Here is a 25,228-nt window from a genome sequence, read left to right on the forward strand (position 1 = left end):
CCAGATTAACAGAATAGAAAATATCATACTCATGTAATCTTATCTTTAAAAAGTAAATCAAACAAGTCATAAATAAACTCCTTAAGAAAAAAAATCCCAGGACCAGATGGATTTACAGACTATAAAGAATGATGAATTCCAATGTGATGTAAACTGTTTGAAAAAAATAGGCAAAGAAGGACTCCTACTATTTTTTTTCCTATGGCACAAATTTGGTTTAGATATTTAATGGGGAACAAACAGAGAAAGAAAACTAAAACCCAAGTTCTTAATAAATATTGATGCAAACTTTTTACATGATATCCTATCAAGGAGATCACAATAATATCGCAAAAATCATATATTGTGACCAGGCTAGATTTATACTAGGAATGCAGAACTGGTTCCATAATTAGGAAAATTATAAGCATGATTGACAACAAAAACAACAAAAATCATATATTTATTTCAATAGAAGCATAAAAGGCTTTTAACAAAATACAACACCCATTCCTATCAAAAACATTAGGAAGCATAGGAATAAATGGAGCTTTTCTTAAAATAATTAGTGTCTAAAACTAAGAGCAAGCATTATTTGTTATAGGGATAACTGAAAAACCTTCCTGATAAGATTAGGATGTAATATTAATTGGATTTTCCCTGCCCATTACTAGGCCTCAAGTACCTTTTGTTAATTTTCTAATGAGGCACTGGTTGTCAAAGGCGGTGATGCCCTCTTGCTCTGAAAAGTGTATAAAATACTCTGAGGTGAGGTTTTACTTTGGGGCTTACTCTTTGGAAATGTTTGTTCGACCAGAGGAGACTGAGCAGCTACTAAGGAGCCTCCCCCAGCTTTGAAAGCCCAGATGTTGGTGCCCCTTCTCTGGTTGAATCTGTCTGTTGGTCTGTGTTGTATGTATTGCTTACAGTCAGACAGCTGGAAGCCCTGCTTGTTGATTATTGTTTCTTTGTATTTTCTCTGAAGCTGAGTTTTCCCCCTGAACTAAGTGAATGATATATGTACTTGATTAAAGTGATTGTTGACCCCTTCAAAGCTGCTTTGCTTTTAGAAAAGATCAAAGAACCTGTACAACAGGCCCTCTTGTGTACATCATAGTCCCTGCTGATACACAGGGGGTAAAGTAAGTGTGTCTATTATTTCTATAATTATTCAACATTGTATTAGGAAAACTCATTATGATAATAAAACAAAAAAAATAAGTAATAATCGTAGGCAATGAAGAAACAAAACTCACACTTTCTATATTTTACTTAGAGAACCCTAGAGAGTTCATTTTTAAAAAACTGGTTAAAACAATTAATAACAATCACAGTTGCAGAATATAAAATAAACCTACACAAAGTATCAATATTTCTATATAGTACCAACAATTTTGCAATAAGAAATAGAGAAATTCCATTTAAAATGAGTGCAGACTATATAAAATGCTTAGAAATCTGCCTGCCAAGACACACACATAAGAATTATATGAATATAGTTACAAACCACTTTTCATACCAATGAAAACATCTGAATAACTGGAAAAATATTAATTGTTAATAGATAGGGAAATTCATTATAATAAAAACAACAACATTACCCAAGTTAATTTAGTTATTCAGTGTCATTTCAATCAATCTACCAAAGAATGACTTTATACAACTAGAAAAATATAATAACCAAGTTCATCTGAAGAATCAAAAGGTCAAGAATATCAAAGAATCAGTGAAAAGAATGCTAAGTAATGGGGCTGGCAGTATCAGAGCTCATGTTATACTACAAAGCTGTAATCATCAAAACAATTTGGTATTGAATAAGAAATAGTAATAGTTGATCAGTGGATCAGATTAGGTACACAATAGACAGAGGCAAATGAACATAGTAACCTCGTGTTCCATAAGTTCAAAGATCTTAATTATAGGGACAAAAATTCACTATTTGACAAAATCTGTTAGGAAAACTGGAAAGTAGTCTGGCAGAAACTAGGCATAGACCAACATCTCACAAACCTACACCTAGATAAGTTCAAAATGGGTACATGATTTAGACATGAAGAATGATGTCATAAGCAAATTAGTGGTACATGGAATAAATTACCTACATATCTATGGGTAAGGGAAGAATTCATGACTGTACAAGATTGGTTCATGGAATATAAATTGGATAAGTTTTATTGCATTAAATAACGTGTGCGTGCATAGACAAAATCAATGTAGTCAAAACTAGAAGAAAAATAGGAAAGTGAAAAAAATCTTTGCAGCAAATTTCTTGGATAATGGTTCCAGTTCTCAAATATATAGGGAACTTAGGCTAATTTAGAAGAATAAGAGCCATTCCTTAATTGATAAATGGTCAAAGGATGTGAAGTCAGTTTTCAGAGGAAGACGTCAAAGCTATAAATAGCCATATGAAAAATGATCTAAATCACAATTGGTTAGAGAATTTCCAATTAAACAACTCTGAGGTACATCTCATATTCATCAAATTGGCTACGATGACAGAAAAGAAAAATGCCAGGTGCTAGAGGGATGTGGCAAAATAGTTACACTGGTGCACTCTTGTTGGTGGAGGTGTGAACTAGTCTAACTATTCTGGAGAGCAACTTGGAAATATATTCCAAAAGTTATAAAATTATTTTTACCCTTTGACCCAGAAATTCCACTACTCCAAAGAGATCAAAGAAAAAGAAAAAGGACTTGTTATATACAAAAGTAGGTAGAGCAGCTCTTTTAGTGATGACAGAAGATTGGAAACTGAGGAGATATCCTTTATGTGGGAAATGGCTGAACATTATGGTATATGAAGGTGATGTAATACTATTGTGCTATAAGAAATGATATAGGGGGTGTTTTCAGAAAAACCTGGTAAGCCGTATATAAAATGATGCAAAGTGAAGTGAACAAAATGAGAACAATCTACACAGTAACAAGCAGTATTATAATGACAGTCACCTGTGCAAGAGCAATATAATGATCCACTACAGTTACAAAGGACTCACTATAAAAAAAGCTGTCTACCTACACATAGAATGATTGGCAAAAAGAACAGACTGAAGCTTATTTTTTTTACTTTATTTTCCTTTTTCTTTTTTTAGGAGGAAGGTGAAATGGCTAATGCAGAAATATGTTTTGCATGACTTCATATGTGTAATGATTAAGGAATTTTTTGCCTTCTCAATGAGTGGAGGAGGCCTTGGAGGGAGGGAGAGAATTTGAAACTAAAAAAAAAAAATGAAATTAAATTTAAAAAGAAAAATTGTCTTTATCTCCTGTTTTTACATTGTCTTCATTATCCAATATATACTTCTTCTATCCTACTCTTAGAGAAAAAGAAAAAAATTAAGCAAAACTAAACAAAACCTCAACTAAGTTAAACATTATGGACAAAATTCTATATCCTTAAAACTTTACCCTTTAAGAGATGGGAGGGAAGGGTTATTCTCATAGCACTTCTTTGAATTAAAATTGGCTATTTGATTTTTCCTTATACTCATAAAATAATTGTTTTTTAACAATACTTTCATTTTCTAATGAATTCTAAACTCCAGGACTTGTCATTATAACAAAGAATAGCAAAGCAGAACCAAAATATTTGCCACATCTAAAAATATATTCCTCTTTCTCCACTTAGTCTACCACTTGAGCTGTGAGGGGAGAGGCATATTTCACTACTCATTTTCTGAAGTAAAAAATAGTCACTGAATGTATATCTTTCAGTGGTATTTTCCCTTAAATTTTTATAGTTATTCTGTAAATTTTTTTTTGTTTCTGCTTTCTGTATCAGTGCATTAAGTTTCTTCAAGATTCTCTGAGTTGATAATATTTGCTTTTTAAAAAAATGACAGAATTACATTTCACTATAGAAATCTAGCAGTGGATAGTCAGTCTTGAAGCCAGGAGGACTTGGTTCATGTTATATCTCTGACACATACTGACAATGAGTTCATGAGCTAGTCGTTGAATCTTTTAGTTCACTAATCAGTGTTCTAAGACTATAAATGTAAAGAAGGTACTGACCTGCTTTGGTGGAATGTTTCTTTACCTAGGAACTCTCTATGCCAATGAAGTCATAGTTACAGTCTCTGACCCTGTTTTTACATTCATGTATAATTTTTTTTGTTGCTCTATAATCAGTAGAATTCACTTTCAAGTATATTATTTGCTATGTCCATATGATTTTTGTCATTGTTGTTCAGTCATATCTAGCTCTTTGTGACCCCATTTGGGGTTTTCTTGGCAGAGTGATTTGACATTTCCTTCTCCAGCTCTTTTTACAGATGAGGAACTGAGGCAAACAGCATTCAGTGATTTGCCCAGGGACAGACAGCCAATAAGTGTCAGGCCAGATTTAAACTCACAAAAATAAAACTAGTCTAGGCATGGTACTGTATTCACTGTGCCATCTAGCTGCCCTGTCCATTTAATACAAAGGATATAAATAGGCATGGAAACATTAGTTAATATAGAATAATAGATATTGTGTCTTTAAAAGTAAAAATATTACTTCAATAATAATTATTAATAAAGGGAATTATTGTTTTTCCAAACTTGGTCTCTGATATGATTTATTATTTGATATTAATAGTACACAAATACATGCGTTACATAATCACTTCTCTAAAGCTTATGCAGTGCTATAATGTTATTTCTGCCATTATTTGGACTTAATGATTTCACATTAGTTTTATAAAACATTTCCTTTTTTCAGTTTCATGGCAGCCCGCTGAGAGTAGGGTGATCAGTTCATCATAGTGATTAATAAAGGGGAGTATTATATTTATAGTATAGTAGAAAGAAAGCTGACTTTATATTCAATCAGATTACTAGGTTGAATCTTCCATTGACTGCTTTAGGAAAGCCTTTACCCCACTGAGATTCATTTTCCTTCTCTATAAAATGAGGATATTAGATTAGATGATTTTTCAAGTCCCTTCCAAAGGTATTGAATATATTATGTTTCTCTTTGTATGCAGTTTTTTGTCACTATATTCTAATTTCACTCTTATATGAGAATGATGTTTCAACCAAGAACTGAAAGCTACTAAGATGTGAACTTCCTAAAATTAGGTTAAATATAATGTGTAGTGAATGTGGTTAATGATTATCAGAAACACAAGGGAAAGGGAGAAGGATGCACACATTTATTAAGTGCCTAAGTGCCAGCCATTACACTCAATGCTTTACAATTATTATTTCATTTAATCCTCACAACAATCTTGGGAAGTTTACCTTTGAGGAGACTGAGGTAGAGGTTAAATGACTTGCTTAGGGTCACACAGCTGGTAAGTGTCGGAGGCTAGATTTAAATTCAGATCTTCCTGCCTCTAGTTTCTGTGCTTTATCTACTGTACCATGTAGCTACTGAGGACAAATAAGTGGTGTTGGGAGAGGATAAGAAATCAGGGAGGTAAAGCCAGAAGGGTGCTTGTGAAGTGAGCCTAAATTATCATGAGTATGAAGAAATAGATTTCTGAGATCTTGAAGGAGAGTTATTTCATGTCAGTAGATCACTCTGAGAGACTAGGTTTCATGGATGGCATGAAGAAACTGAGATAAATAGTTTAATGATCCAGGCCTTTTATTAAATATCTGTGTGGATGTCCTTAGGCTATAAAGGCTCTATTTGTTATCCATTTCTTTATTTTGGTAAATCACTTTTAACAACAGGTTCCAGTGAAACAAAATGAGTGTTTCTCTCCCATGAAATTTTCCATTTTTGTGGCAAGGAAACAGCTTTTCCATATTTGCAATTTGTGTCCTGATTCTGCCCCTTGAATTTTTGCTTAGATTTGGCATAATCATAAAACTTAGAAACTAAGTAGATTGTTGAAGTTGTTTTATTTTTTTAAAAGCTCAAATTCCATTTTTTTCCTGATTATTGACAAATAAAAGGAATTTCGAGTACATGTACTCCAGTGATGAAAATCAGTTTTTCCCATGGCCCCTCCAACATTTATTTTCCTTTTTTTGTAGTGTTTGCCAATCTGATAGTTATGAGGTAGAATCAAAGAGTTGCTTTAATTTGTATTTATGTAGTTATTAGTGTTTTGGAGCTCTTTTCACATTGCAATAGGCAGCTTAGATTTCTTCCTTTGAGAACTGCTATTCTATGTCCTTTAACCATTTATCAATTGGGAATGAGTAACAAATTTGAATCTGTTCCTTATATGTCTTGGAAAAGAGTCCTGTATCAAAGGAAATTGTAGCAAAAAGTTTTTCTCCCATTATCTTTCTTCTCTACTGTTACTCCATTTGTCAAATAAAGTTAATTTTATGTAATCAGAATTGTCTATTTTGCCTTTGATGATCCTCCCTATCACTTGAACTCTTCCTCTATTCATAACTCTGTAACATAATTTATTTCTTACTCTTCTAATTTATTTGTGAATTGACTTTTTAATATGGAGGTGATGTAACCATTTGGAGATTACTGTGACATGTGATACGAGGTATTGATCTAAACCTATTTTCTGTCAGATTACTATCTGACAGTTTTTGTCCAATAGTGACCCCAGTAACTGTGATCTTTAGGTTATCAATCACTAATTGAGAAGGGTGGATTGCATCTATACGTTGTATTCCTACTTTCTTCCACTGATTGGCCTCCTTATTTTTTAACCAATACCAAATCATTCTGATACTTACTGCTTTGTAATATAGTTATAATATGGAACTTCTAGCCCCTTTACTTTTCAACTTTTCCCTCAAGATTCTTGATCTTTTATTCTTCCAGATGAATTATGTTATTATTTTTTCTACTTCTACAAAATAATTCTAATTGTGCAAAGTAAGTTTTTGGTATTTTGATTGGTCTTGCACTGAATAAAAAATAAATTTGAGTAGCATTATCACTTCAGTTTTATTGATTTGACCTGCCTACAAAAAATATTTCTCCAATTATTTAGGTCTATCTTTATTATCATAAATGTTGTTCTGTAGTTGTCAAATTCATATTGTCTCTTCATTATCTTGCTCTCCCAAGATAGTATCTCAAGAATTTTATATATCCCATAGTTATTTTAGAAGTGAATTTCTCTTTTATTCTTTTTCTGCTGGGTTTTGTTGGTGTTATATGAAAATGATGATTTGTGTGGATTTATTTTACATCCTTGCAACTTTACCAAAATTATTGTTTAATTTTTAGTTGACTTTCCAGGATTCTCTAAATAAACCATCATTTGATGTACAAAAAGCACATTTTTGTTTCTTCTTTGTTTGTGCTTATGTATTACTTCTTTTTCTTGTCTTATCACTGTAGCAAACTGATCACTTCCTAGTCCTGTACTAAATATTGGTAAGATAGTATTTCCTTGCTTTGCTTGGGTCATATATTTACGAGTACTACTTATTATGTAAAGGAAAAAATACATTATTGCTATATTTTTAGAGTTTTTAAAAAAGAAATAGGTGATTTATTTTGTTCAAAACTTATCTTCTACATTTGTTGATAAATCATGATTTTGATTCTTACGATTAATATAGTCAGCTATGTAGATAACTTTCTTAATATTGAACCAGCCCTTCATTATTGCTATCAAACTAGCCTGGTAATAGTGTGTAATCTTTGTGATAGTTTTGTGAGGCTGTAGCCTCTCGCCTAATTTTATTTACATTTTTTGCAATTATGTTCATTAGGGATGTTGGTCTATAGTTTTCTTTCTTTTTTAAACTCTCCCTGGTTTATGTATCAAGACCATATTTATGTCATAGAGGAAACTTGGTAGGAACCCTTTCTGTCTTTTTTTTGGTGAACACTTTGTGCAATATTGAAATGAATTTTTCTTTGTTTGCTAGACTTTACTATCTGGTCTTGGGATTTTTCTTTGGTAGTTCATTCATGGATTGTTCAATTCATTTTCCTGATATTAGGTTGTTTAAATTCTTTATATTTTGTTCTGTTAATCTCAGTATTTTATGTTTTTGTAAATTTTCATTCACCTAATTTGTTGGTTTTATTGACAATCAGTTGGGGAAATGAATTTCTAATATCATTTATTTCTTATTTGGTGGAATTTCCTCTTACATTTTTGATATTGGTAATGTAGTTTTCCTCTTATTTCTTTTAAAATCAAATTATCTAATGGCTTGTAAACTATCTAAATAGCTCCTAGATTAATTTATTAGTTCAATTTTAAAAATTCCATATTATTAATCTTTTCTTTGATTGTTGAGATTTCTATTTTAATGTTTAATTGAGTTTTTAATTTTTTTAGGCTTTTAAAAAATGTATCTCAAATGATTGATCTACTTTCTCTCTTTTTATTTTGATGAAAAAAATTAGATATAAATTTCTTCCTAAAGAGTGATTTGGTTGCATGCTCAGAGTTTGATATGTTTTTTCATTGATGTCATCTTAAATGAAATTATCTTCCTATTTTTTATTTTTTGATGCACCAATTCTTTACACTTAAATTATTTGGTCTCCACTTAACTTTTAATCCTTGTTTCAAGAACCTTTCATTGAATACAATTTTCCTTTACTGTGGGCAATAAATGATACATTTAATATTTCTGTTTTTTTGCCTTAGGTTGTGATGTTTGTAATATGTTCTACTACGTGGTAAATTTTTGTAAAGGAGCTAAGCACATCTGAGGCATCCTTTCTATTACCACTTAACAGAATTCTATCACCAGAAATCTGTTATATCTAATTTTTCTAAAATTGTATTCATATCCTTACCTTTTAAAATTTTTTGATTAGATAAACTGGGGCTGATAGCAGTACACTGAGGTCTTCCATCATTAAAATTTTATTTTATTCTTTCTGCAATTTACTTCCACACTGAAATTCAACTTTTTGCTAGATTGAAAAAGTAAGCACAGGCTTTTATTTTTGTTGTTCTTCATTTATTTCAATTGTGTCCAACTCTTCATGACCCCAGTTGGGGTTTTCTTGGCAAAGATACTGGAATGGTTTCCCTTTTCCTTCTCCAGCTCCTTTTATAGATAAAGAAACTGAGGCAAAGAGGATTAAGTGGTTTGCCCAGGGACATAAACAGCTAGTGTCTGAGGCTATATTTGAATTCAGGAACAGGAGTCTTCCTTGCTCAACGTCTGGTACTCTTATCCACTGAGCCACCTAGCTGCCCTGTGGCTTTTATACATAAGACAAACTATCCTGCAACTACAAAATTTTTTCCTAGAGAACACTGTTCTGCATAATATTTTCTTTTCTCCGTGAAAAGAATGAGAGCTGGGCTCTTTTTTCAAACTTGTTGGCTTATATGCTCCTCAGGACAGAAAGATAACTGTTTTTTGTTTTTTACATTAAAAACAACAATTCTCATACAATAAAATTTATCTACCTTATGCCAATAAAATATTTACAATAAGTAAGGTTGACTAAAAATTTACCAGTAGGATTTTCCTTAGTCAAAATTGTCAGTAATTTGTTTGTCTTATGCTTTTAAAGGAAAAAAAAGGTCAGTTCACTCTTACCCTATCACCATGGGGGAAAGAACATACCATGGGGGAAAGAACAGTGAATTTAATTGGAAACTGAGTTCAATTTATAAGGTGTATTTATTGATCACCTCCTTTGTGTCAGCTATTATGCTAGTCTTAGAATTTTTTTTTAGTTTTCAATATTCATTTCCACAAGATTTTGAGTTTAAAATTTTCTCTCCATCTCTCCCCTCCCCCATCCCAAAACACCATGCATTCTTATTAACCCTTTCCTCAACATACCCTCCCTTCTATCACACCCCTCCCTTCCCTTATCCCCATCTTCTCTCTTTTCTTGTAGGGCAAGATAGATTTCTATACCCCATTACCTGTATTTCTTATTTCCCAGTTACATGCACAAACAATTCTCTGCATTCGTTCCTAAAACTTTGAGTTCCAACTTCTCTTCCTTCCTCCCTCCCCACCCATCCCCACTGAGAAGGCAAGCAATTCGATATAGGATGTATATGTGTAGTTTTGCTAAAGACTTCCATAATAGTCATGTTGTAAAAGACTAACTATATTTCCCTCCATCCTATCCTGCCCCCCTATTTATTCTATTCTCTCTTTTGACCTTATCACTCCCCAAAAGTGTTAACTTCCCATTACCCCACTCCTCTCATATGCCCTCTCTTTTATCATCTCCCTCCCAATCCACTTATCCCCTTCTCCCCCACTTTCCTGTAGTATAAGATGGATTTTCATACCAAATTGAGTGTGCATGCTATTCTCTCCTTAAGCCAAATGTGATGGGGGTAAGCTTCACTTTTTCCTTCTCACCCCCACCTTTCCCTGAAACTCCATTGAAAAAGCTTTTTCTTAACTTTTTTATGAGAGATAATTTGTCCCATTCCATTTTCCCTTTCTTATTCCATTTTCCCTTTCTTATTCCAATATATTCCTCTCTCATCTCTTAATTTTTTTTTAAGATATCATCCCTTCCTATTCAACTCGCTCTGTGTCCTCTCTCTATCTGTGTGTGTGTGTGTGTGTGTGTGTGTGTGTGTGTGTGTGTGTGCAATCCCTCCAACTACCCAAATACTGAGAAAAGTTTCAGGAGTTACAAATATTATCATTCCATGTAGGAATGTAAATAGTTCAACATTAGTAAGTTCCTTATGATTTCTTTTTCCTGTTAACCTTTTCATGCTTTTCTTGATTCTTGTGTTTGAAAGTCAAATTTTCTATTCAGCTCTGGTCTTTTCATCAAGAAAGCTTGAAAGTCCTCTATTTCATTGAATCACCAGTTTTTTCTCTTGAAGTGTGATACTCAGTTTTGCTGGGTGGTTGATTAGTAGTAGAAGAAAGCTTCATTAGCCATGGTGCTAAGATGCATGTTGAAAAGAATGATGGAAAATGAATTTGTTGGCATTAGTCAGTGCTTACTTTATGACTTTTGCATCATAGGCAAACACAGCCTTACATTTCTCACCTTCAGGACCGGAAAGTTCCTTTTGGTCTTATGAAGAATATTACCAAATGCGTATTTAAAGGCCACAAACATAAATGAATATGTTTCTGTAGAGATATGCCCCATTCCTTGTTGGCAAGAATTGGAATTTACTTGGCTTAGTTTTGTGAAGTTCATTGAAATGCTGTAGAATTGCATGTTTTTGGAGAGAAAATACTGTTCTTTTCATATTTCTTTTTCTTTCCCTTTGAAAAGAGATTCCAGTTTAGACAAATATGTTTGTTAGGTTAAAAGAAATATATATTGTGGATAGACATAGGAGCAAGTATTTCATATTATACAAGTTAATTTTCTGTGCTAATGTGCAAGAAATGATTTTGGATAGTATTTTAAAACACACATATTCCAGTATAGAATATGTTTCAATACTAATATCTGGCTTCTTTTTCCTTTTAGTATCTCTGTTTTTACTGAAAGTCCATGTGAATGATATCATCAGTCGTCAGTACCTACGCCAAGCAGTTGTAGAAGTGTATGTGAACTACACAAAGACAAATTCCACAGTAACTGGAAACAATGGAGCAGTGTTAATAAAAGTTCCCTATAAATTAGGTGTCAGCTTGACTATCACAGCTTATAAAGATGGCTACCTGCTAACACCATTACCTTGGAAGACCAGAAGAATGCCAAGTAAGCCCTTTAAGAATATTGCTAATTAATTTTTTCCTCTTCTTTGAAAATCCATTTTATTCTTGTCAACTGAATATAACTCCACAAAGCTAACCTAAATAAGTCAGGACTGAATGCTCACCTAAAGCAAAACAAGAAGGATTTTTCCCCTGTATTATGGTTTTGTTTAAATGCTATTTTGAAAAAACTTTAAAATCTTTTAATAAAATTCATGTAAAAAAGCTTATAGTTGTAGATGCTAATTATAAGAAAGTGCATATTTAAGTAAATTCTCCATTTGGGGGCAATAAATGGTAATTTCTACTTTATTGGCATGCCTGGTGCAAGTTATTGATAAAATTGTTTAAAACAATGTATAAATGCCTTCCAGTTCTCCTCAATCAGTATAAATATTTGTACCCCTTCTTCAAGGCCTTTTTCATACACCTCTTCTATCAAGTTTTCTCTATGTGCTCTAACTTGTATTGATCTATTTCTATCTGCTCTAAACTCCTTCAGTATTTATAGTGTATGCCACACAATGTAGGGTATAATTATGTATTGTTTTTGATTGCTTATGAGTAATTGTGACATAATAGAGGGCCAACCTCAGAGACAAGAAACCATGGGTTTAAGTTTCATCTCTGGACATACATCAGCTGTGTGATCTTGGACCCTAGTTACTTACCTTTTCAGAGTTCTAGGTGACTCTCTAAGACTCCAAGTTACAGAGAAGGTGATAACTTACCTTAGTTGATTTTCTTCACCAGAGAGATCTGTGCCTGTGAAATCACAAATAAAATCCTTATGCTTATTCTCTAATTTCTAATGATTGTTTCACAAGAGTTAATTTTTTTCCTTCAACAAGATTATAAAATCCTCGAAGTCAAGTCAAGTCAACTAACATTTATTAAGCACTTACCATATGTAAGGTCCTCTGCTAAGCACTGAATATACAAAGACAAAAAAAAAAAACTTTTGGTTTTCAAGGAGGTTGCATTCTAATGAGAGAGACAACAGGGAAATAACTACATGTATACACAACACAAGAAACATCTTAGAAAAATTTTTTATATTTTATAGTACTAAGTACACTGTAATCATATAGTAAATAAATAAAATAAAAATAATGAAAAAAATTTATTTACTTAATTTAGATGTTATGGCTATTTAGATAGGTATTAATAAGACTAGGAAAGCTCCCTTTCTTTCTTAGGGCTGTATTCTGAATGGATAAAGCCAAAAATATAGCTGTTTATGGATACTTTTGAAACAAAAGCCATAGCACCCAACTTGAACTTAAGCTATATTTTCATCTCAGATAAGTTCAAAACAAAAACCAAACCACTTAACTTAAAGAGGCTGTTTCTTTTCTCAGCAACAATCAGGACAAGGAACAGATATTGAGTAGGATTGGGGAAATAAACCAAGTTGTATTGAGAATCTGCTATTTGCAGATTTTCACCAGATAACAGTTTAAGGATCAAAAGCTGTGTAGGACTTCACATTGACCAGAAACATCATAGAGTTGTGTTGTTATGACAAACAAAATTGAAATAATTAGAAAATAGCAGTGTATAATTAACCAATACACTTGTGTGTTATGGACTAAAAATCATTTATGTGATCCTTTAAGAGTCAACATATTGGGGTAGTAGATACAGTGCTGAATTTAGAATTAGAAAGAGTTACTGTAATCCTACTTCAGACACTTTCTCACTGTGTGACCCTGGACAAGTCACATAACCTCTCTGGGGCTCTATTTCCTCATCTGTGAAATGATGGGATTAGACTTGGTGATCTCTAAATTCCTTCCTAGTTCCTAATCTATGCTCTAAATATAGGATCAAGACTAGTTCAGTTATAACTAATGCCATTTCTACTTTTGACAAAAATGCTAAACATTGTCAGTGTAATGCCAGAGATGTAGTATATCTGAATCTCAGCAGAATGTTACATTTCCTGAGCTGTCCTTGTGGATAAACTAAATATACAGGCTAAATTATATCAGAACTGGTTGAATGATTGAACCTAAAGAAACAATTGAAGTCAACATGAAGGAAGGACTCTAGGAATCTTGTTTGTTTGTTTCAACATATCTGTGACTTGGGTGACTTGGGCAGCTAGATGGTACAGTGGGTAGAGTTCTGACCTGGAGTCAGGAAGACCTGAGTTAAAATTCATTCTTAAACAGCTATGAACTGTATGACTCAACACAAAGCACTTAATCTCTGCCTCAGTTTCCTCAAATGTAAAATGAACATCATAACAGCACTTACCTATCACTAGAAGTATAGAATACAGAGAGCTTTGACGTGCTGGTATATGGTTTGTGGATTAGGAAAAATACAGTATTATGTTCTGTTTTGGGTGCCACATTTTAGGAAGAATATTGACAATCTGAAGATTATGTAAAGGAGAGCATTTAGAATGATAAATGCCACAGGAAAATTGATTGAAAGAACTGGTAGGAAAAAATTAGGTGTGACATAATAGCCTTCCTCAAGTATTTGAAAGGAAATTATGTGCAAAATTGATTAGGCTTTGCTCTGCTTGGACCTTAAAGGACATCCAATCCAACCCCATCATTTTACAGTTAAAGATTCTGAGATAAAGAGAGGTTAAGTGAAGTGTCCAGGGTCACATAATTAATTACTGTTTGAGGTGTAAAGCTTGCAGCCAGTCTTCATGTTCCAAGCTCAGTACCTTATCCACACCACACAAGGAAGTCTTATTTCAAATAACATACCTTAAGTACTTTGAAATAAGTTTATATATCACAGCAAGTAAACTACTAAACTTCAGTAGACATTATCATAATGTCTACTCTGATTTTTTTCTTTATCTTCATCTTCCTTTTTCCCCTATCCATCATATTTTCCATTCTTGTTTTTCCTGACTTTACAGTTGCCTCACTTTCCTATCATGCAGTTGGGTTGTTCAACACTTTTCAGAGCTGTTGGAACAGAACTAAATTTGATGCAGCTTTGTCGCACTTAATAAAATATTCTAAATGTGTTACATTTCACAGTATATTCATCAGTGACACTTTCACTGTTCCCTCAAAGTCAAGCTAATATATGGCTATTTGAAGATACTGTTTTAGTTACTGGAAAATCATCTGGTAAGTACAAAACTCCTCAATCTATTATGTGAAGTGATTATTATTATGTAATTAAAATTCTTTATTAAGAAACTAGGTTAATTAGATCTAGGAAATCATCTAATGGAATAGACAGAGCTAGTACTAAGCATATTAACTGATAACTGCTCATTTAAAAAAGTCTGCATTTTGATGATAGTGTACATTTTATCATATGTGGAATAAATACTAAGTGGTTAATTGAAATTAACTCTATTCCTAAGGTGGCAAATGTTCACGATTGAGTGAATGAGTTAGGTATGTAAGATAGTCACACAGTAGAGTTCAATGGGAAATTTAGAAGCTTTAAAAATTGTTTCCATAACTTTTTTGTATGCCAAATAGTAAGCTGGCTATTTTGCCCTAAGTATATTGTCTCCCATCACCTCTGAATAAAGACATATCCTGACTTTTAAAACACTTTACTAAGGAATGCTATGTGTCTTCAAATGATCCTCTTGACTGAGTTATACTAGCTGCAAGTCCTCTCTCCACTATGTCTAGAGGCATAGGAGACCTTCCTTGCTGATGCTAGTGATGTCTGCAACTCTTTTTTCTTCCCTCCTTCTTTCTCCTCTAACTAGAGGTCATCAGGACCCCCAGGACAATGTTGTAGCTTATGCAGAAAACAGTCTCTTCTTCCACTGCTAAGCTTAGTTGGAAAGAGATGGGACTACACTTACAGGAAATTTGTTCCTAAGTATATGCCTGAATGGGTTTGCATGTAGAAACAATATGGCAGATGGTATTATGTCCTACAATAATGGTATTGGTCCATCTGTCTGTGAGTTAAATAGGCTTTTGTGAACTTTCTTAAAAGCCTAAACCCATATACGACACTGGTTCTAAGGTAAACTTTGTTCTGAGTTCCAAACGACTAACTTTCTAAATTGAATTTTGAAAATGTTATAACCTATACAGGTAAGGAATTATCAAGAAATTCATGAGTATTTTTAAAAAAATCGTATATACTGATGCTGATTATTTAGCCTTCTATCCAGTATTCTTAAAGGTCTGTGGTTTTGCATTGTGAGACAAGTCAAGAAAATGCATACCTATTGCTTTCTCAGTCATCATTTGAGTATGAAAATTATTAGTTTTTATCAAGGGCAAGAAATAGTCTTACAATAAACATACAGCTCTTTAATGCAAATACACATTTATCTAGTTAGATTATCCAGATTGGGTAGACTCAAAACCTTTAGGGTCTCTTCCAGTTTTCTTTACTACCCTTCAATACACATGCACATATTAGGACTTTCTGGAATAATTGAAGGTAACTTGCGGTTTGCTAGTGATTGAACCAGGAATTGGTATTTTATGAGTGCTGAGAACTCACAGTAGGGAAACAAACTCCTTCCAAGCAGATTGTCAACTTGTCTGTAGCTTATAGGCTTAGAGAATTATTTATCTGGCTATCTGTCTACATATAAGATGTATAGATGGGGTATATTTTGTAGATTTAGGAATTTATTTGGGTCAGGACCTGTGATTTTTATCAATATTCAATAACTCACAATCTGGGGACAACCCTTCACCAGTACAAATGGATGAATTTGTTACTTATAGTTTTAACCAGTTGCCTGGGACCCTGAGAAATTAAGTGACTTACCCCTGGTCACATAGCTACTTGTCAAAGGCAGAACTTGAAACTAAGTCTTCCTAGTTCCAAGGTCAATCCTCTCTTCCTTATACCACACTGCTTCTGAAGAAGAATAAAGCTTCTGCAGTGAAGTGACCTGAGAGTCAGGGAAGTTATAACCACAAAAGCCAACATGAGAGTAATCACTGATAGGTCATAAGTACAAGTCAGAGAGGCAATGTGCAGTAGTGGAGCCAAAAATAAAAATAACTTGGAGTCAAAAGATGTGGATTCAAGTACTGCCCTTAAAACATACTAGCTCTGGGACCATAGATTAGCTATTTCATCTCTCAGTACTCCCAGGTAGTTTTCGAAGATTATCAGCTACAGACAAGTTGACAATCTGCATGGGAAGAAGTTTTTACCCTCCCTACACTGTGAATTCTTAACATTGATGAAATTCCAATTCTTGGCCCAACAATACCCAAACTTCAAGGTTCTGTCATTCACTCCGGAAAGCATTGAGATGTACAGTTGAATTGAATTAGGAATTTAAAAAAATTGTTTCTCTATACCTCCTTTTAGAAGGCATTTGTTATTGCTTTCCTAATTTTACAAATAAGAAAATAATTTTTGGAGAAGAGTGATTTATAGTACAAACCCTAATCTATGTCGTTGTTTTACATTTGTTTGCAGCTCAATGGTTTGTTTACTTAATTTTACTGTTTTTTAAATAAAAAAATTATTTTCCAGATGCCAAATCTCAACCAAGTGTACAGTTTCCAAAGAGTTTAATTAAACTTCCCAGCAGCCATCATATTAGTAATGTCACGGGCTATCTTACTGTGCTACAACAGTTTCTGAAAGTAGACAACTTTCTTTACGCAACGGGAATTCTTCTTAATAAATCAGGTATTCAATGTTCTTCTTAGTCTTATAATTGGATTTAAATGTATTGTAAGGACATAAGCACATTCCCCTATACTTTTACATAAATGTAGAAATGTGGTACTTAGGTCCACATTTGAAGTAAAGTAATTGATATACCATTGAATCCCATATCTATTATCAAGATGTCTCTGTCAGCCTTTTATCTGAAAGTACAATTGGTTCCCTACAGTACTTGCTGTAATTACGTTTGAAATTAATATAAATTTCATTTCCAGTGTACTTTTTATGTCCAAAGAGCACTATAAGAAAGAACATGGATCTTTTTTCATTCTCAATTTAACTCCTCAGATAACACTACTTAGAAATTAATCTATACTTAGTGACTATATGTAGTCTGCAACATATTTCCAGTTAAAACTTGCACCCAAGAAATTTCATGCAAATAATTATTAGAAAACATGTATGACTGAAAAGGGAAGTGAGTTGATCTTGTAGTGTGAATGAGAGATAACAAATCAGCAGAAAAAGAGTACCTACTAAATATTAAAAGATTTTTAGGAGACTAAAATGGCAGAACTCTTCCAGCTGAACTCTCCCAACATTCCCCTCCAAACAACTTTAAAATAACACCTCAAATCAAATTTTGTAGTAGCAGAGCCAACAAAAGATTGGGGTGAAGCATTTTTCTAGCCTAAAACAACTTAGAAGATTGGCAATGGAAGTCTAGGACACCTGGCTGGAGACCTGCCTGGAGTACATGTAATGGCAGTACCACCAGCATAGGCCTTGGGGGAGACAGCAGCAGCTCTTAGTCCAGAGACAGTAAGAGGGTTGGACCCAGCTGGTTAGAAAGAGGTTACAGGCTGTCTATTGAAGGCACTGGGTACAACTGGAACTGATCGGCACTTCATTGCCCATAATCAGTTCTGGATTACAATCCCAGTGTACAAAGGAGCACTTGTGGTTGGTGACAAGGTAGTAGGGGCCCTGATCTCATTTCCAAGGCAGAGGATCACTAATGCTTGTGGCTTCAGGAGAATAGGCAATCTGGTCACAATTTCAAAATCAAGAGCAGTGCTAGTACTTTTGGCAGGGGATTTATTCTTCCTGAGTAAAGCAACTTTTTTTGTCATGGTAAAGAACTAGAAATTGAGGAGATACTAATCAATTAGGGAGTGGCTGAACAGGTTGTGTCATATGATTGTGATGGAGTTCTGTTGTGCCATAAGAAATGCCAAGGGTGCTGGTTTCAGAAAGAAATCATGAGAAAACCTTTATGGACTGGTGCATAGTGAAATGAGAAGAACTTGGAGATCATTGTGCACAGGAATAGCAATGTTGCGATGATAATCAGCTATGAAAGTCTTGACTAATATGATCAACAATGATCCAAGACAATTCTAAAGGACTCATGTCCATCTCCAGAGAGAGAACTGATGAACTGAGTGCAAACTGAAATATAATTTTCTTGTTTTATTTTTTATTGCTGTTTTTTTTTTTTTTTGCAGTATGGCTAATACAGAAATGTTTTCCATGATGTCACATGTATAATTGATATCACTTTAAAAACTTGCCTTCTTAGTGGATGTGGGGGGGTAGGAGAGAGGGATAGAATTTGAAACTCAAAATTTAAAAAGGAAAGAATGTTAAAATAATTAATTATTTTTAAAATGATGTTCATGAAGACCTCCAGCATTTTGGTTAAATCCTCAATGAAGTTCCTATGGAAATACATGGTCAGGAATCACATAGGATGAAAAGACACAAATAGGTTCCAGTCTACATTTATGGGGGAAAATAGCATTGTTGAGACCATGTATCTATAGGAATAATTTCAAACTTTGTAATTGTTACAATGACAGTAAATTCTCTTAAGGTGGTTAAATGTTTTGTTTATATGTAATTGAGATTCGTGGATTGGAATATTTTAGAGTAAATTGCAGTACAAATTTCTCTCACTAAAAGAAATCAAGTACTTGATTCTCTTGCATGCAGAGACATGTCAGCCAACATAAACTTGTTTTTAAAATCTTATAAAGAAGGGTGATGGATAATTATGAGAAGTATAATCTTGTAAAGCAGATAGAAATAGTGGAGAGTGAAAGCACTTAAAGTAACTTTGGCATGAGACTCAACTAAGTGAAAGCATCTCAAAGACATTTAAAGCAAAAAAAAAAAAGATGAAGAACAAACAGAAGAAAAATGAAAAAGCTTAGCAAAAGTTAATATAACAAACTGTTTTTACTAGGAAAGATAATATTCCACCATGCTTGAGCTCAAATGTGGCACTAACAGTGGCACTAAAGAGAATAAAGATGGTTAAATCAGATGTATAGACCAATTGAATTAGTGAAATGAAGAAATTAGTGGTGGAGGTAATGCAATCTTAAGGGAGTTTAGAAACGGCATGTAGAGTACCTGAAGGAGGTGAAGACACCAAGGACATGAGGGTCCTTAATACTAAATAAAGGCAAATGAATGAACATCACTATTTACTTGTTTGCTTACTTTTGTACACTTTAGAGAGATATTGCTGGATATGTAGCCTTTGTTTCCTTTCACTTTTCCCCCTTTGTGTACCTACTTTTCCTTTTTTTCCTCCTCTATTCTAAACTCCTTGCCACTGCTTTAGATTGGCTATAGCCTGAGAGTTGTGGTAAAGCAGTCTCCCTAGGATATGCTTCAGTGAGAGCATGAAACCACTGTCTAGATGTAGCCAAAATAGAAAAGGAGGGGCCACTTCCTAGAGCCAGATATCTGATTTTTCCAAATATTAAAATGTATGACAATGCCAGTAGACTATACAGCATTTTATATTTATTTTCATTTGTCTTTTTAAAAATCAAATTTACTTCATTATTGATTTTTTTCTGGTTTGTGATTGGTATTTTTCCTTATTTTCTATTATAGACAATTGTTATTGTTATGGACATTCAAAACTTCATGTTATTTCTCTCTTTTTGAGTCAAAGAGGCAAGAGTTGAGCTAAAAAAGGAAAATGCATTATTTTATGTTAGGAAACCGTTTTACATATGTTTTCTATGATTTTTAGTAAAGTGGTTAAAATTTAGAGTGTTCTGGCTCTGTGAGAAAGTAGAAGTTAATTTCTGTTTAATATAAATCTGTTTTCTGTATAAGGTGCCTCTGAATAGACATCTCTAATTATGCAGGTACTTGAAAATTTTCCCTTTTTCAATATTCATATTGAACAATTTATTTTTTAATATTTGAATTATATAGTGCTATTGTGTTTGACAGTGTGAGTGATCAAAGGATAATGAGGGAAAACTTATTTTCTCCTTGCTGTGTAGAACTAATATGTATCTTCCAAAGTTTTAAGAGGCATCATTATGCTAAAATATAGAAAAACCTCTGACAGCAGAATGTCACTAGTATAGTGGCAAATGTTTTATTAATCCCTTTTTAGAATTTAAAATCTCGGTATGTACCAGTATCAATTGTATGGATAATAAAATGGTCAAAGATGCAGTATGTAAGAGAGAGGTTCATCAGGTTTCAATATAACCCATTGTTCTTTTTTTTAAAATTACTGAATTTAGCAACTTAAGATTTAAATCTGAAATCATAATGTAAATATATATACATGCTTCTCTAATGAAAGGATAAAGATTGGATCCACATGTACTTATTTGGGATAAAAATGAAGTTTTTTAGCAAATTAGAAGGATCTAATGTTTTGATTCTTCACTATGCTTTTCCACATCCCCTTAACCCAGATTGTATGTTTGATTCTCTAAAGTAAAAAGTATTTTTTTCTTTTAGGTTTCAAAAGCATTGAATTGACTCCTCTTGCTGCAATATGTGTGAATATATATTCTGGTGGAAAAGAGCTAAATGTGGATGGTTCCATTCAAATTACTCTCCCCCTCCTAGACCCAAGCACTGCAAAGGCAGGGGATGCATTACCTGCTTGGACATTTGATATGAAAACTGGTATGTAGACTCTAGCGGTTAAGAAATATGAAGCACTGAATAGCTTTTAAAACAGGTTAGGCTATAGCATGACATTTCAGTAATATCAAAAATTTTATCTTATTTTCAGTACATTATGATAATTTTAGGCTGATGTAGTGTTTTGTAAATTGATTAGGGTATTAAGCAAATTATTTATTTCACAAAAACAGCTATTTATTATCTGTTTTTGCTAACTGCTGTCAACATGCAACATGATATCCAAGAAAAAACTTTTATTTTCCATATCTGTTCCCCCCTCAAAAAAAATAACCCTCCATTTCCCTCTGTCATTGAGTTTATGAAGAAAAAATATGCATATATATGCAGGTATATACACACATATATGTTTGTGTGTATACGTACATATATAATTTATATATAATTTTCCCTTTAATACAGCAAAGCCTCATTGTTTGTAGATGGCCTCAGAAAGATATCTCCTTAAGGAATTTATATAATTACCAGAATGAAACAAAATGGTTAATTTAAGATCTTTAGACAAATACCTTGAGTATTTATAGATATATACTCTGTAGCAACAGGACAAATCACCATCCACTCAAGGGATAGCTTATTGAGATTTTCAAAAAACAAAGATTGGCTGGTCTAACCATGACTAAACAGAGGTAGTTAAGTGACTTCTGTGCATAGAGCATGGAATTGGAGTCAGAAAGACCTAAGTTGAAATTTTGTCTCAGACACCTTCAAGCTCTTTGATCCTTTGGGCAAGTCACTTAACCTCCCTGTGCCTCAGTTTCATTTTCTGCAAAATAAGGGAGTTATATTTGATGACTTCTGAGATCTGTATTAGCTCCATAGCTATAATCTTCTGATGTCTAAATAGGGATAATTTAAATGCTACTTAGGTGATAAATTAGGATTTTTCTTGGGCATAACTAAAAGTCCCTGAAGCTTTTCCCCAAAGTCTTATTACCTTATCTGTCCAAGGGTAATTTCTTCAAATTAGAGGTTATACTCCCAATCTCTTGTTGTATAATTTCAATTTTTCAGGATATTCTTTGAAAAAATATTTTGATGTATTGAATTGACATGTACATAATCCCAGATATCAGAACATTTTTTTCTCTCAACCCTAGAATATCTGTAACTGTTGTATTTAGAAAGAGATGCTTTAAAGGTAAAAGGCTCTACATCTGGCTCCTGCCTAATTAGAGATTATTTGGTTTCTTTTCCAGGTGCTTGGGCAAATCGTGGCTTGGGAATGGTCAAGAAATTTAATGACCATTTAGTATGGACATATATAGCTCCACATTTGGGCTACTGGATTGCAGCACCACTTCCTGGAACCAAAGGTAATAGTTTAAAAAGTAAAGAGGAATTCATTGCTAACAAATCATTTGTTATAGTTGGTTGTTTCTTGTTAGGGAATCTTCATGAATAAACCACATTTCAAAGATTATTTGTTTGTATCCAGGAGAAACAAATATTATTTTAGATTGAACATAATCTGACAATATTCTCAGTGTAGTTTGTACATTAAAAGTCATCATGGTATGAGTAAAGGACATTGAATTGAAAGCAGACTTGAGTTCCACCCTTGGGTTGACTACTAACTAGCTGTCTGACCTCAATCAAATAGCTTATCATTAACAGAAAAAGTTATAAAACAGTAACAATGATACAGTCTCTGCTTAAAGAACTACAATAAGGGTACATTTGCTCCTCCTAAGGCTACTTGTTCCTCTTCTGGTCTGTCTTCTGTGGCATCTGCCTCAAGAAGATTTCACTTAGGTATGAATTTTAAAAGTAACATTCCTTCTCACATTCAAATATGCTTGTGTGACAAAAAGGAATGCAACAAATTTAAAAATTGCTAAAGTTAGGGAAAAAACCCAAGATTTTTCATTTGTCTCTAAAGCATTCTACCAGATAATTATTTTATAATCTGTTAGGTAGAGGGCTTTACTTGGGTCTTCTATAATGTTTTTTTGAAATAAAAATTCTGTCTTATTTTTACTCGTACTGTGTATTGACATTACTTCCAATAAAAAGAATAGAGAGGAAAAAGCACTAAGATAAAAGATTCAGCTCATTACAACTACGACATAATCTCTACTAAAAAAACTACCAAAAACAAAAACGTTGTTTTGTGAAGCCACTAGTTATCAGCCCAGTTGTTAAGATTTGTCCATAAACCTAATGTGATCAAAAGGGATATTCTTTCTTTTCATCATTTGAAGTCAGTATTTTCAAAAAGCTATTTAATCCAAACCCAGGAGGTGGTTCTCTTTGGTATTTATTCATGCAAAATAACATGAAAACTTCCCAGCTGTCTGACCATACACAAATCCTAATTTGCCAGTGTAATGAAATATTGATGAAAAGAGCTATTAATATTTCATTTGATATCACTACTAGTCCAGGGTCCAAGACATTTAATTTTTAATACAAGGACCATGAGGACAAATATGACACTAACTAAAAACAGATTTAAAATAATCAGTTTAAAGAAGATGAGGTTATGAATTATAGATGATATAGTATTATTGTGAAGTAGGTGAAAGTTCTATTTTAGTATTCATTTTTAAAATGTAGTTTCCAGCTTATCTGTAGTGGGATGATTTTGTGGGAGTTTAAGTACTATAAATAGAAGCAAAAGATTTCCTTTTAATTTATATTAAATTGTTTGTCATTTAAAAAAGTCATTTCTGTTAAGAAATTCAATAAACATTTATCAGATGCTCACTATGTGCAAATAGCTAGTAACAAGAGGATACCTAACATGTTCTCTCCGCGCCCCCCCCGCCCTGCCCCCCCCATGATTGAGACTTGTAAGAGAACTTAGAAATCAGCAAGTCCAGTTCCTTCCTTTTGTGGGTTGCCAGGATGTAGAGGACCAGAGGGGTGAACTGACTGGCTCAATATCATACATCTGGTAGGTGTCAGAGCCTCGATGTAAATGCTGACTCTCAAATTGGGACTTTTCCCCACTGTTCTATCCTATTTTCCTTCCACATTCAGCATACTCTAGTGAAAAAAACGGGACTCTGGCCATGATTCAGATACTAACCATGTGCATAATCTTAAGAAATTTACCAATGGTTTCATGTCCTTTCCCTTCTTTATGAAGTGAGGGCTTTTAATTGGATGTTATCTAAGGTCCCTTCTAATGCTGAGAGTATATGTCATGACACTTTTGGCATTCAAACCAATAATCGAACAGATAAAAATCAGTCCAATATTGGTATTAGTGCTCATGTGTTCAACATCACTTTAGCTGTTTTTATGCTGTATTAAATTATGCTGTATTAAATTTATGTATTTAAAAGTCAGTTGCCTTAAATTCTTTTGCCAGAATTAGAAATTTTCTTTAAACTGAAATAAGTATTAAACATAATAAACTAGACTAAAATAAGTTTCAAGAGTAGGTGGTCTTTTTTAGATAAAAATGTAATTTTAATAAGTAAATTTAGTAAGTATTGAGGCCACTTTTCAGTGGGGATTGGAGATAACTATTATAAGCATAAAATGAACATAAAATGTATTTTCATTTTTCTACTTACCCTCTTCTATCCTTTCTTTCTATATCCATTCCCTACCTTTTGCCTACTTTCCTCTTCATCATGCAAGCAGTTTCTGACTACTGTTTTCCTATCCTGGATTTTGGTCTAGAACACCTCTTCATCACTTCCTTAAATGTACTTGGGATCATATGGAGGCAGAATAGTTAGCCTTGATGCTATGGAAAAAATTGGGTCACTACTTCAATTTTGTAATTAAGAACACTGACAGATGAAAGGACAAGAGATGTGTTCCTTATAAGTGTCATATTTCTCCCTTCTCTCACCCCTAGATTTTGTTTAATCATAAATAAATTCACTCTTTTGTAACACTTGACCTAGATAAGCATTTGGAGTATGGAGGAGTTTATATGTCTTTAGCTTGGTTTGGATAAATACTGGTGACAGCAGTACAGTGGATAAAGTGCTGGGTCTAGTCAGGAAGATCTCAGTTTTAGTTCAGTCTCAGACACTTATTACCTGTGACTGGGCAAATCACTTAACCTCTGCCTGCCTCCATTTCCTTATTTGTACAATGGGAATCATAATAGCACGTACACACCAGGATTGTTGTGAGAATAAGAATGAGATAAAATTTGTAAAGCGCTTAGTAT

General features: G+C 33.3%; 1 protein-coding gene across 1 annotated transcript in view; it reads left to right on the forward strand.

The window, feature by feature from the left end:
* The window catches only part of FAM171B (family with sequence similarity 171 member B), an 88,717-nt gene that overhangs the window by 60,949 nt on the left and 2,540 nt on the right, over positions 1-25,228 (forward strand). Inside the window, exons 2-6 of the mRNA XM_072612598.1 lie at positions 11,291-11,524; positions 14,535-14,627; positions 16,981-17,139; positions 20,902-21,072; positions 22,290-22,406. Of these exons, the coding sequence (XP_072468699.1) occupies positions 11,291-11,524; positions 14,535-14,627; positions 16,981-17,139; positions 20,902-21,072; positions 22,290-22,406 (774 nt within the window). The remainder of the gene's footprint in view (positions 1-11,290; positions 11,525-14,534; positions 14,628-16,980; positions 17,140-20,901; positions 21,073-22,289; positions 22,407-25,228) is intronic.

This window comes from Notamacropus eugenii, chromosome 5 (assembly GCF_028372415.1).
Source record: "Notamacropus eugenii isolate mMacEug1 chromosome 5, mMacEug1.pri_v2, whole genome shotgun sequence".
Lineage (NCBI taxonomy): Eukaryota > Metazoa > Chordata > Mammalia > Diprotodontia > Macropodidae > Notamacropus > Notamacropus eugenii.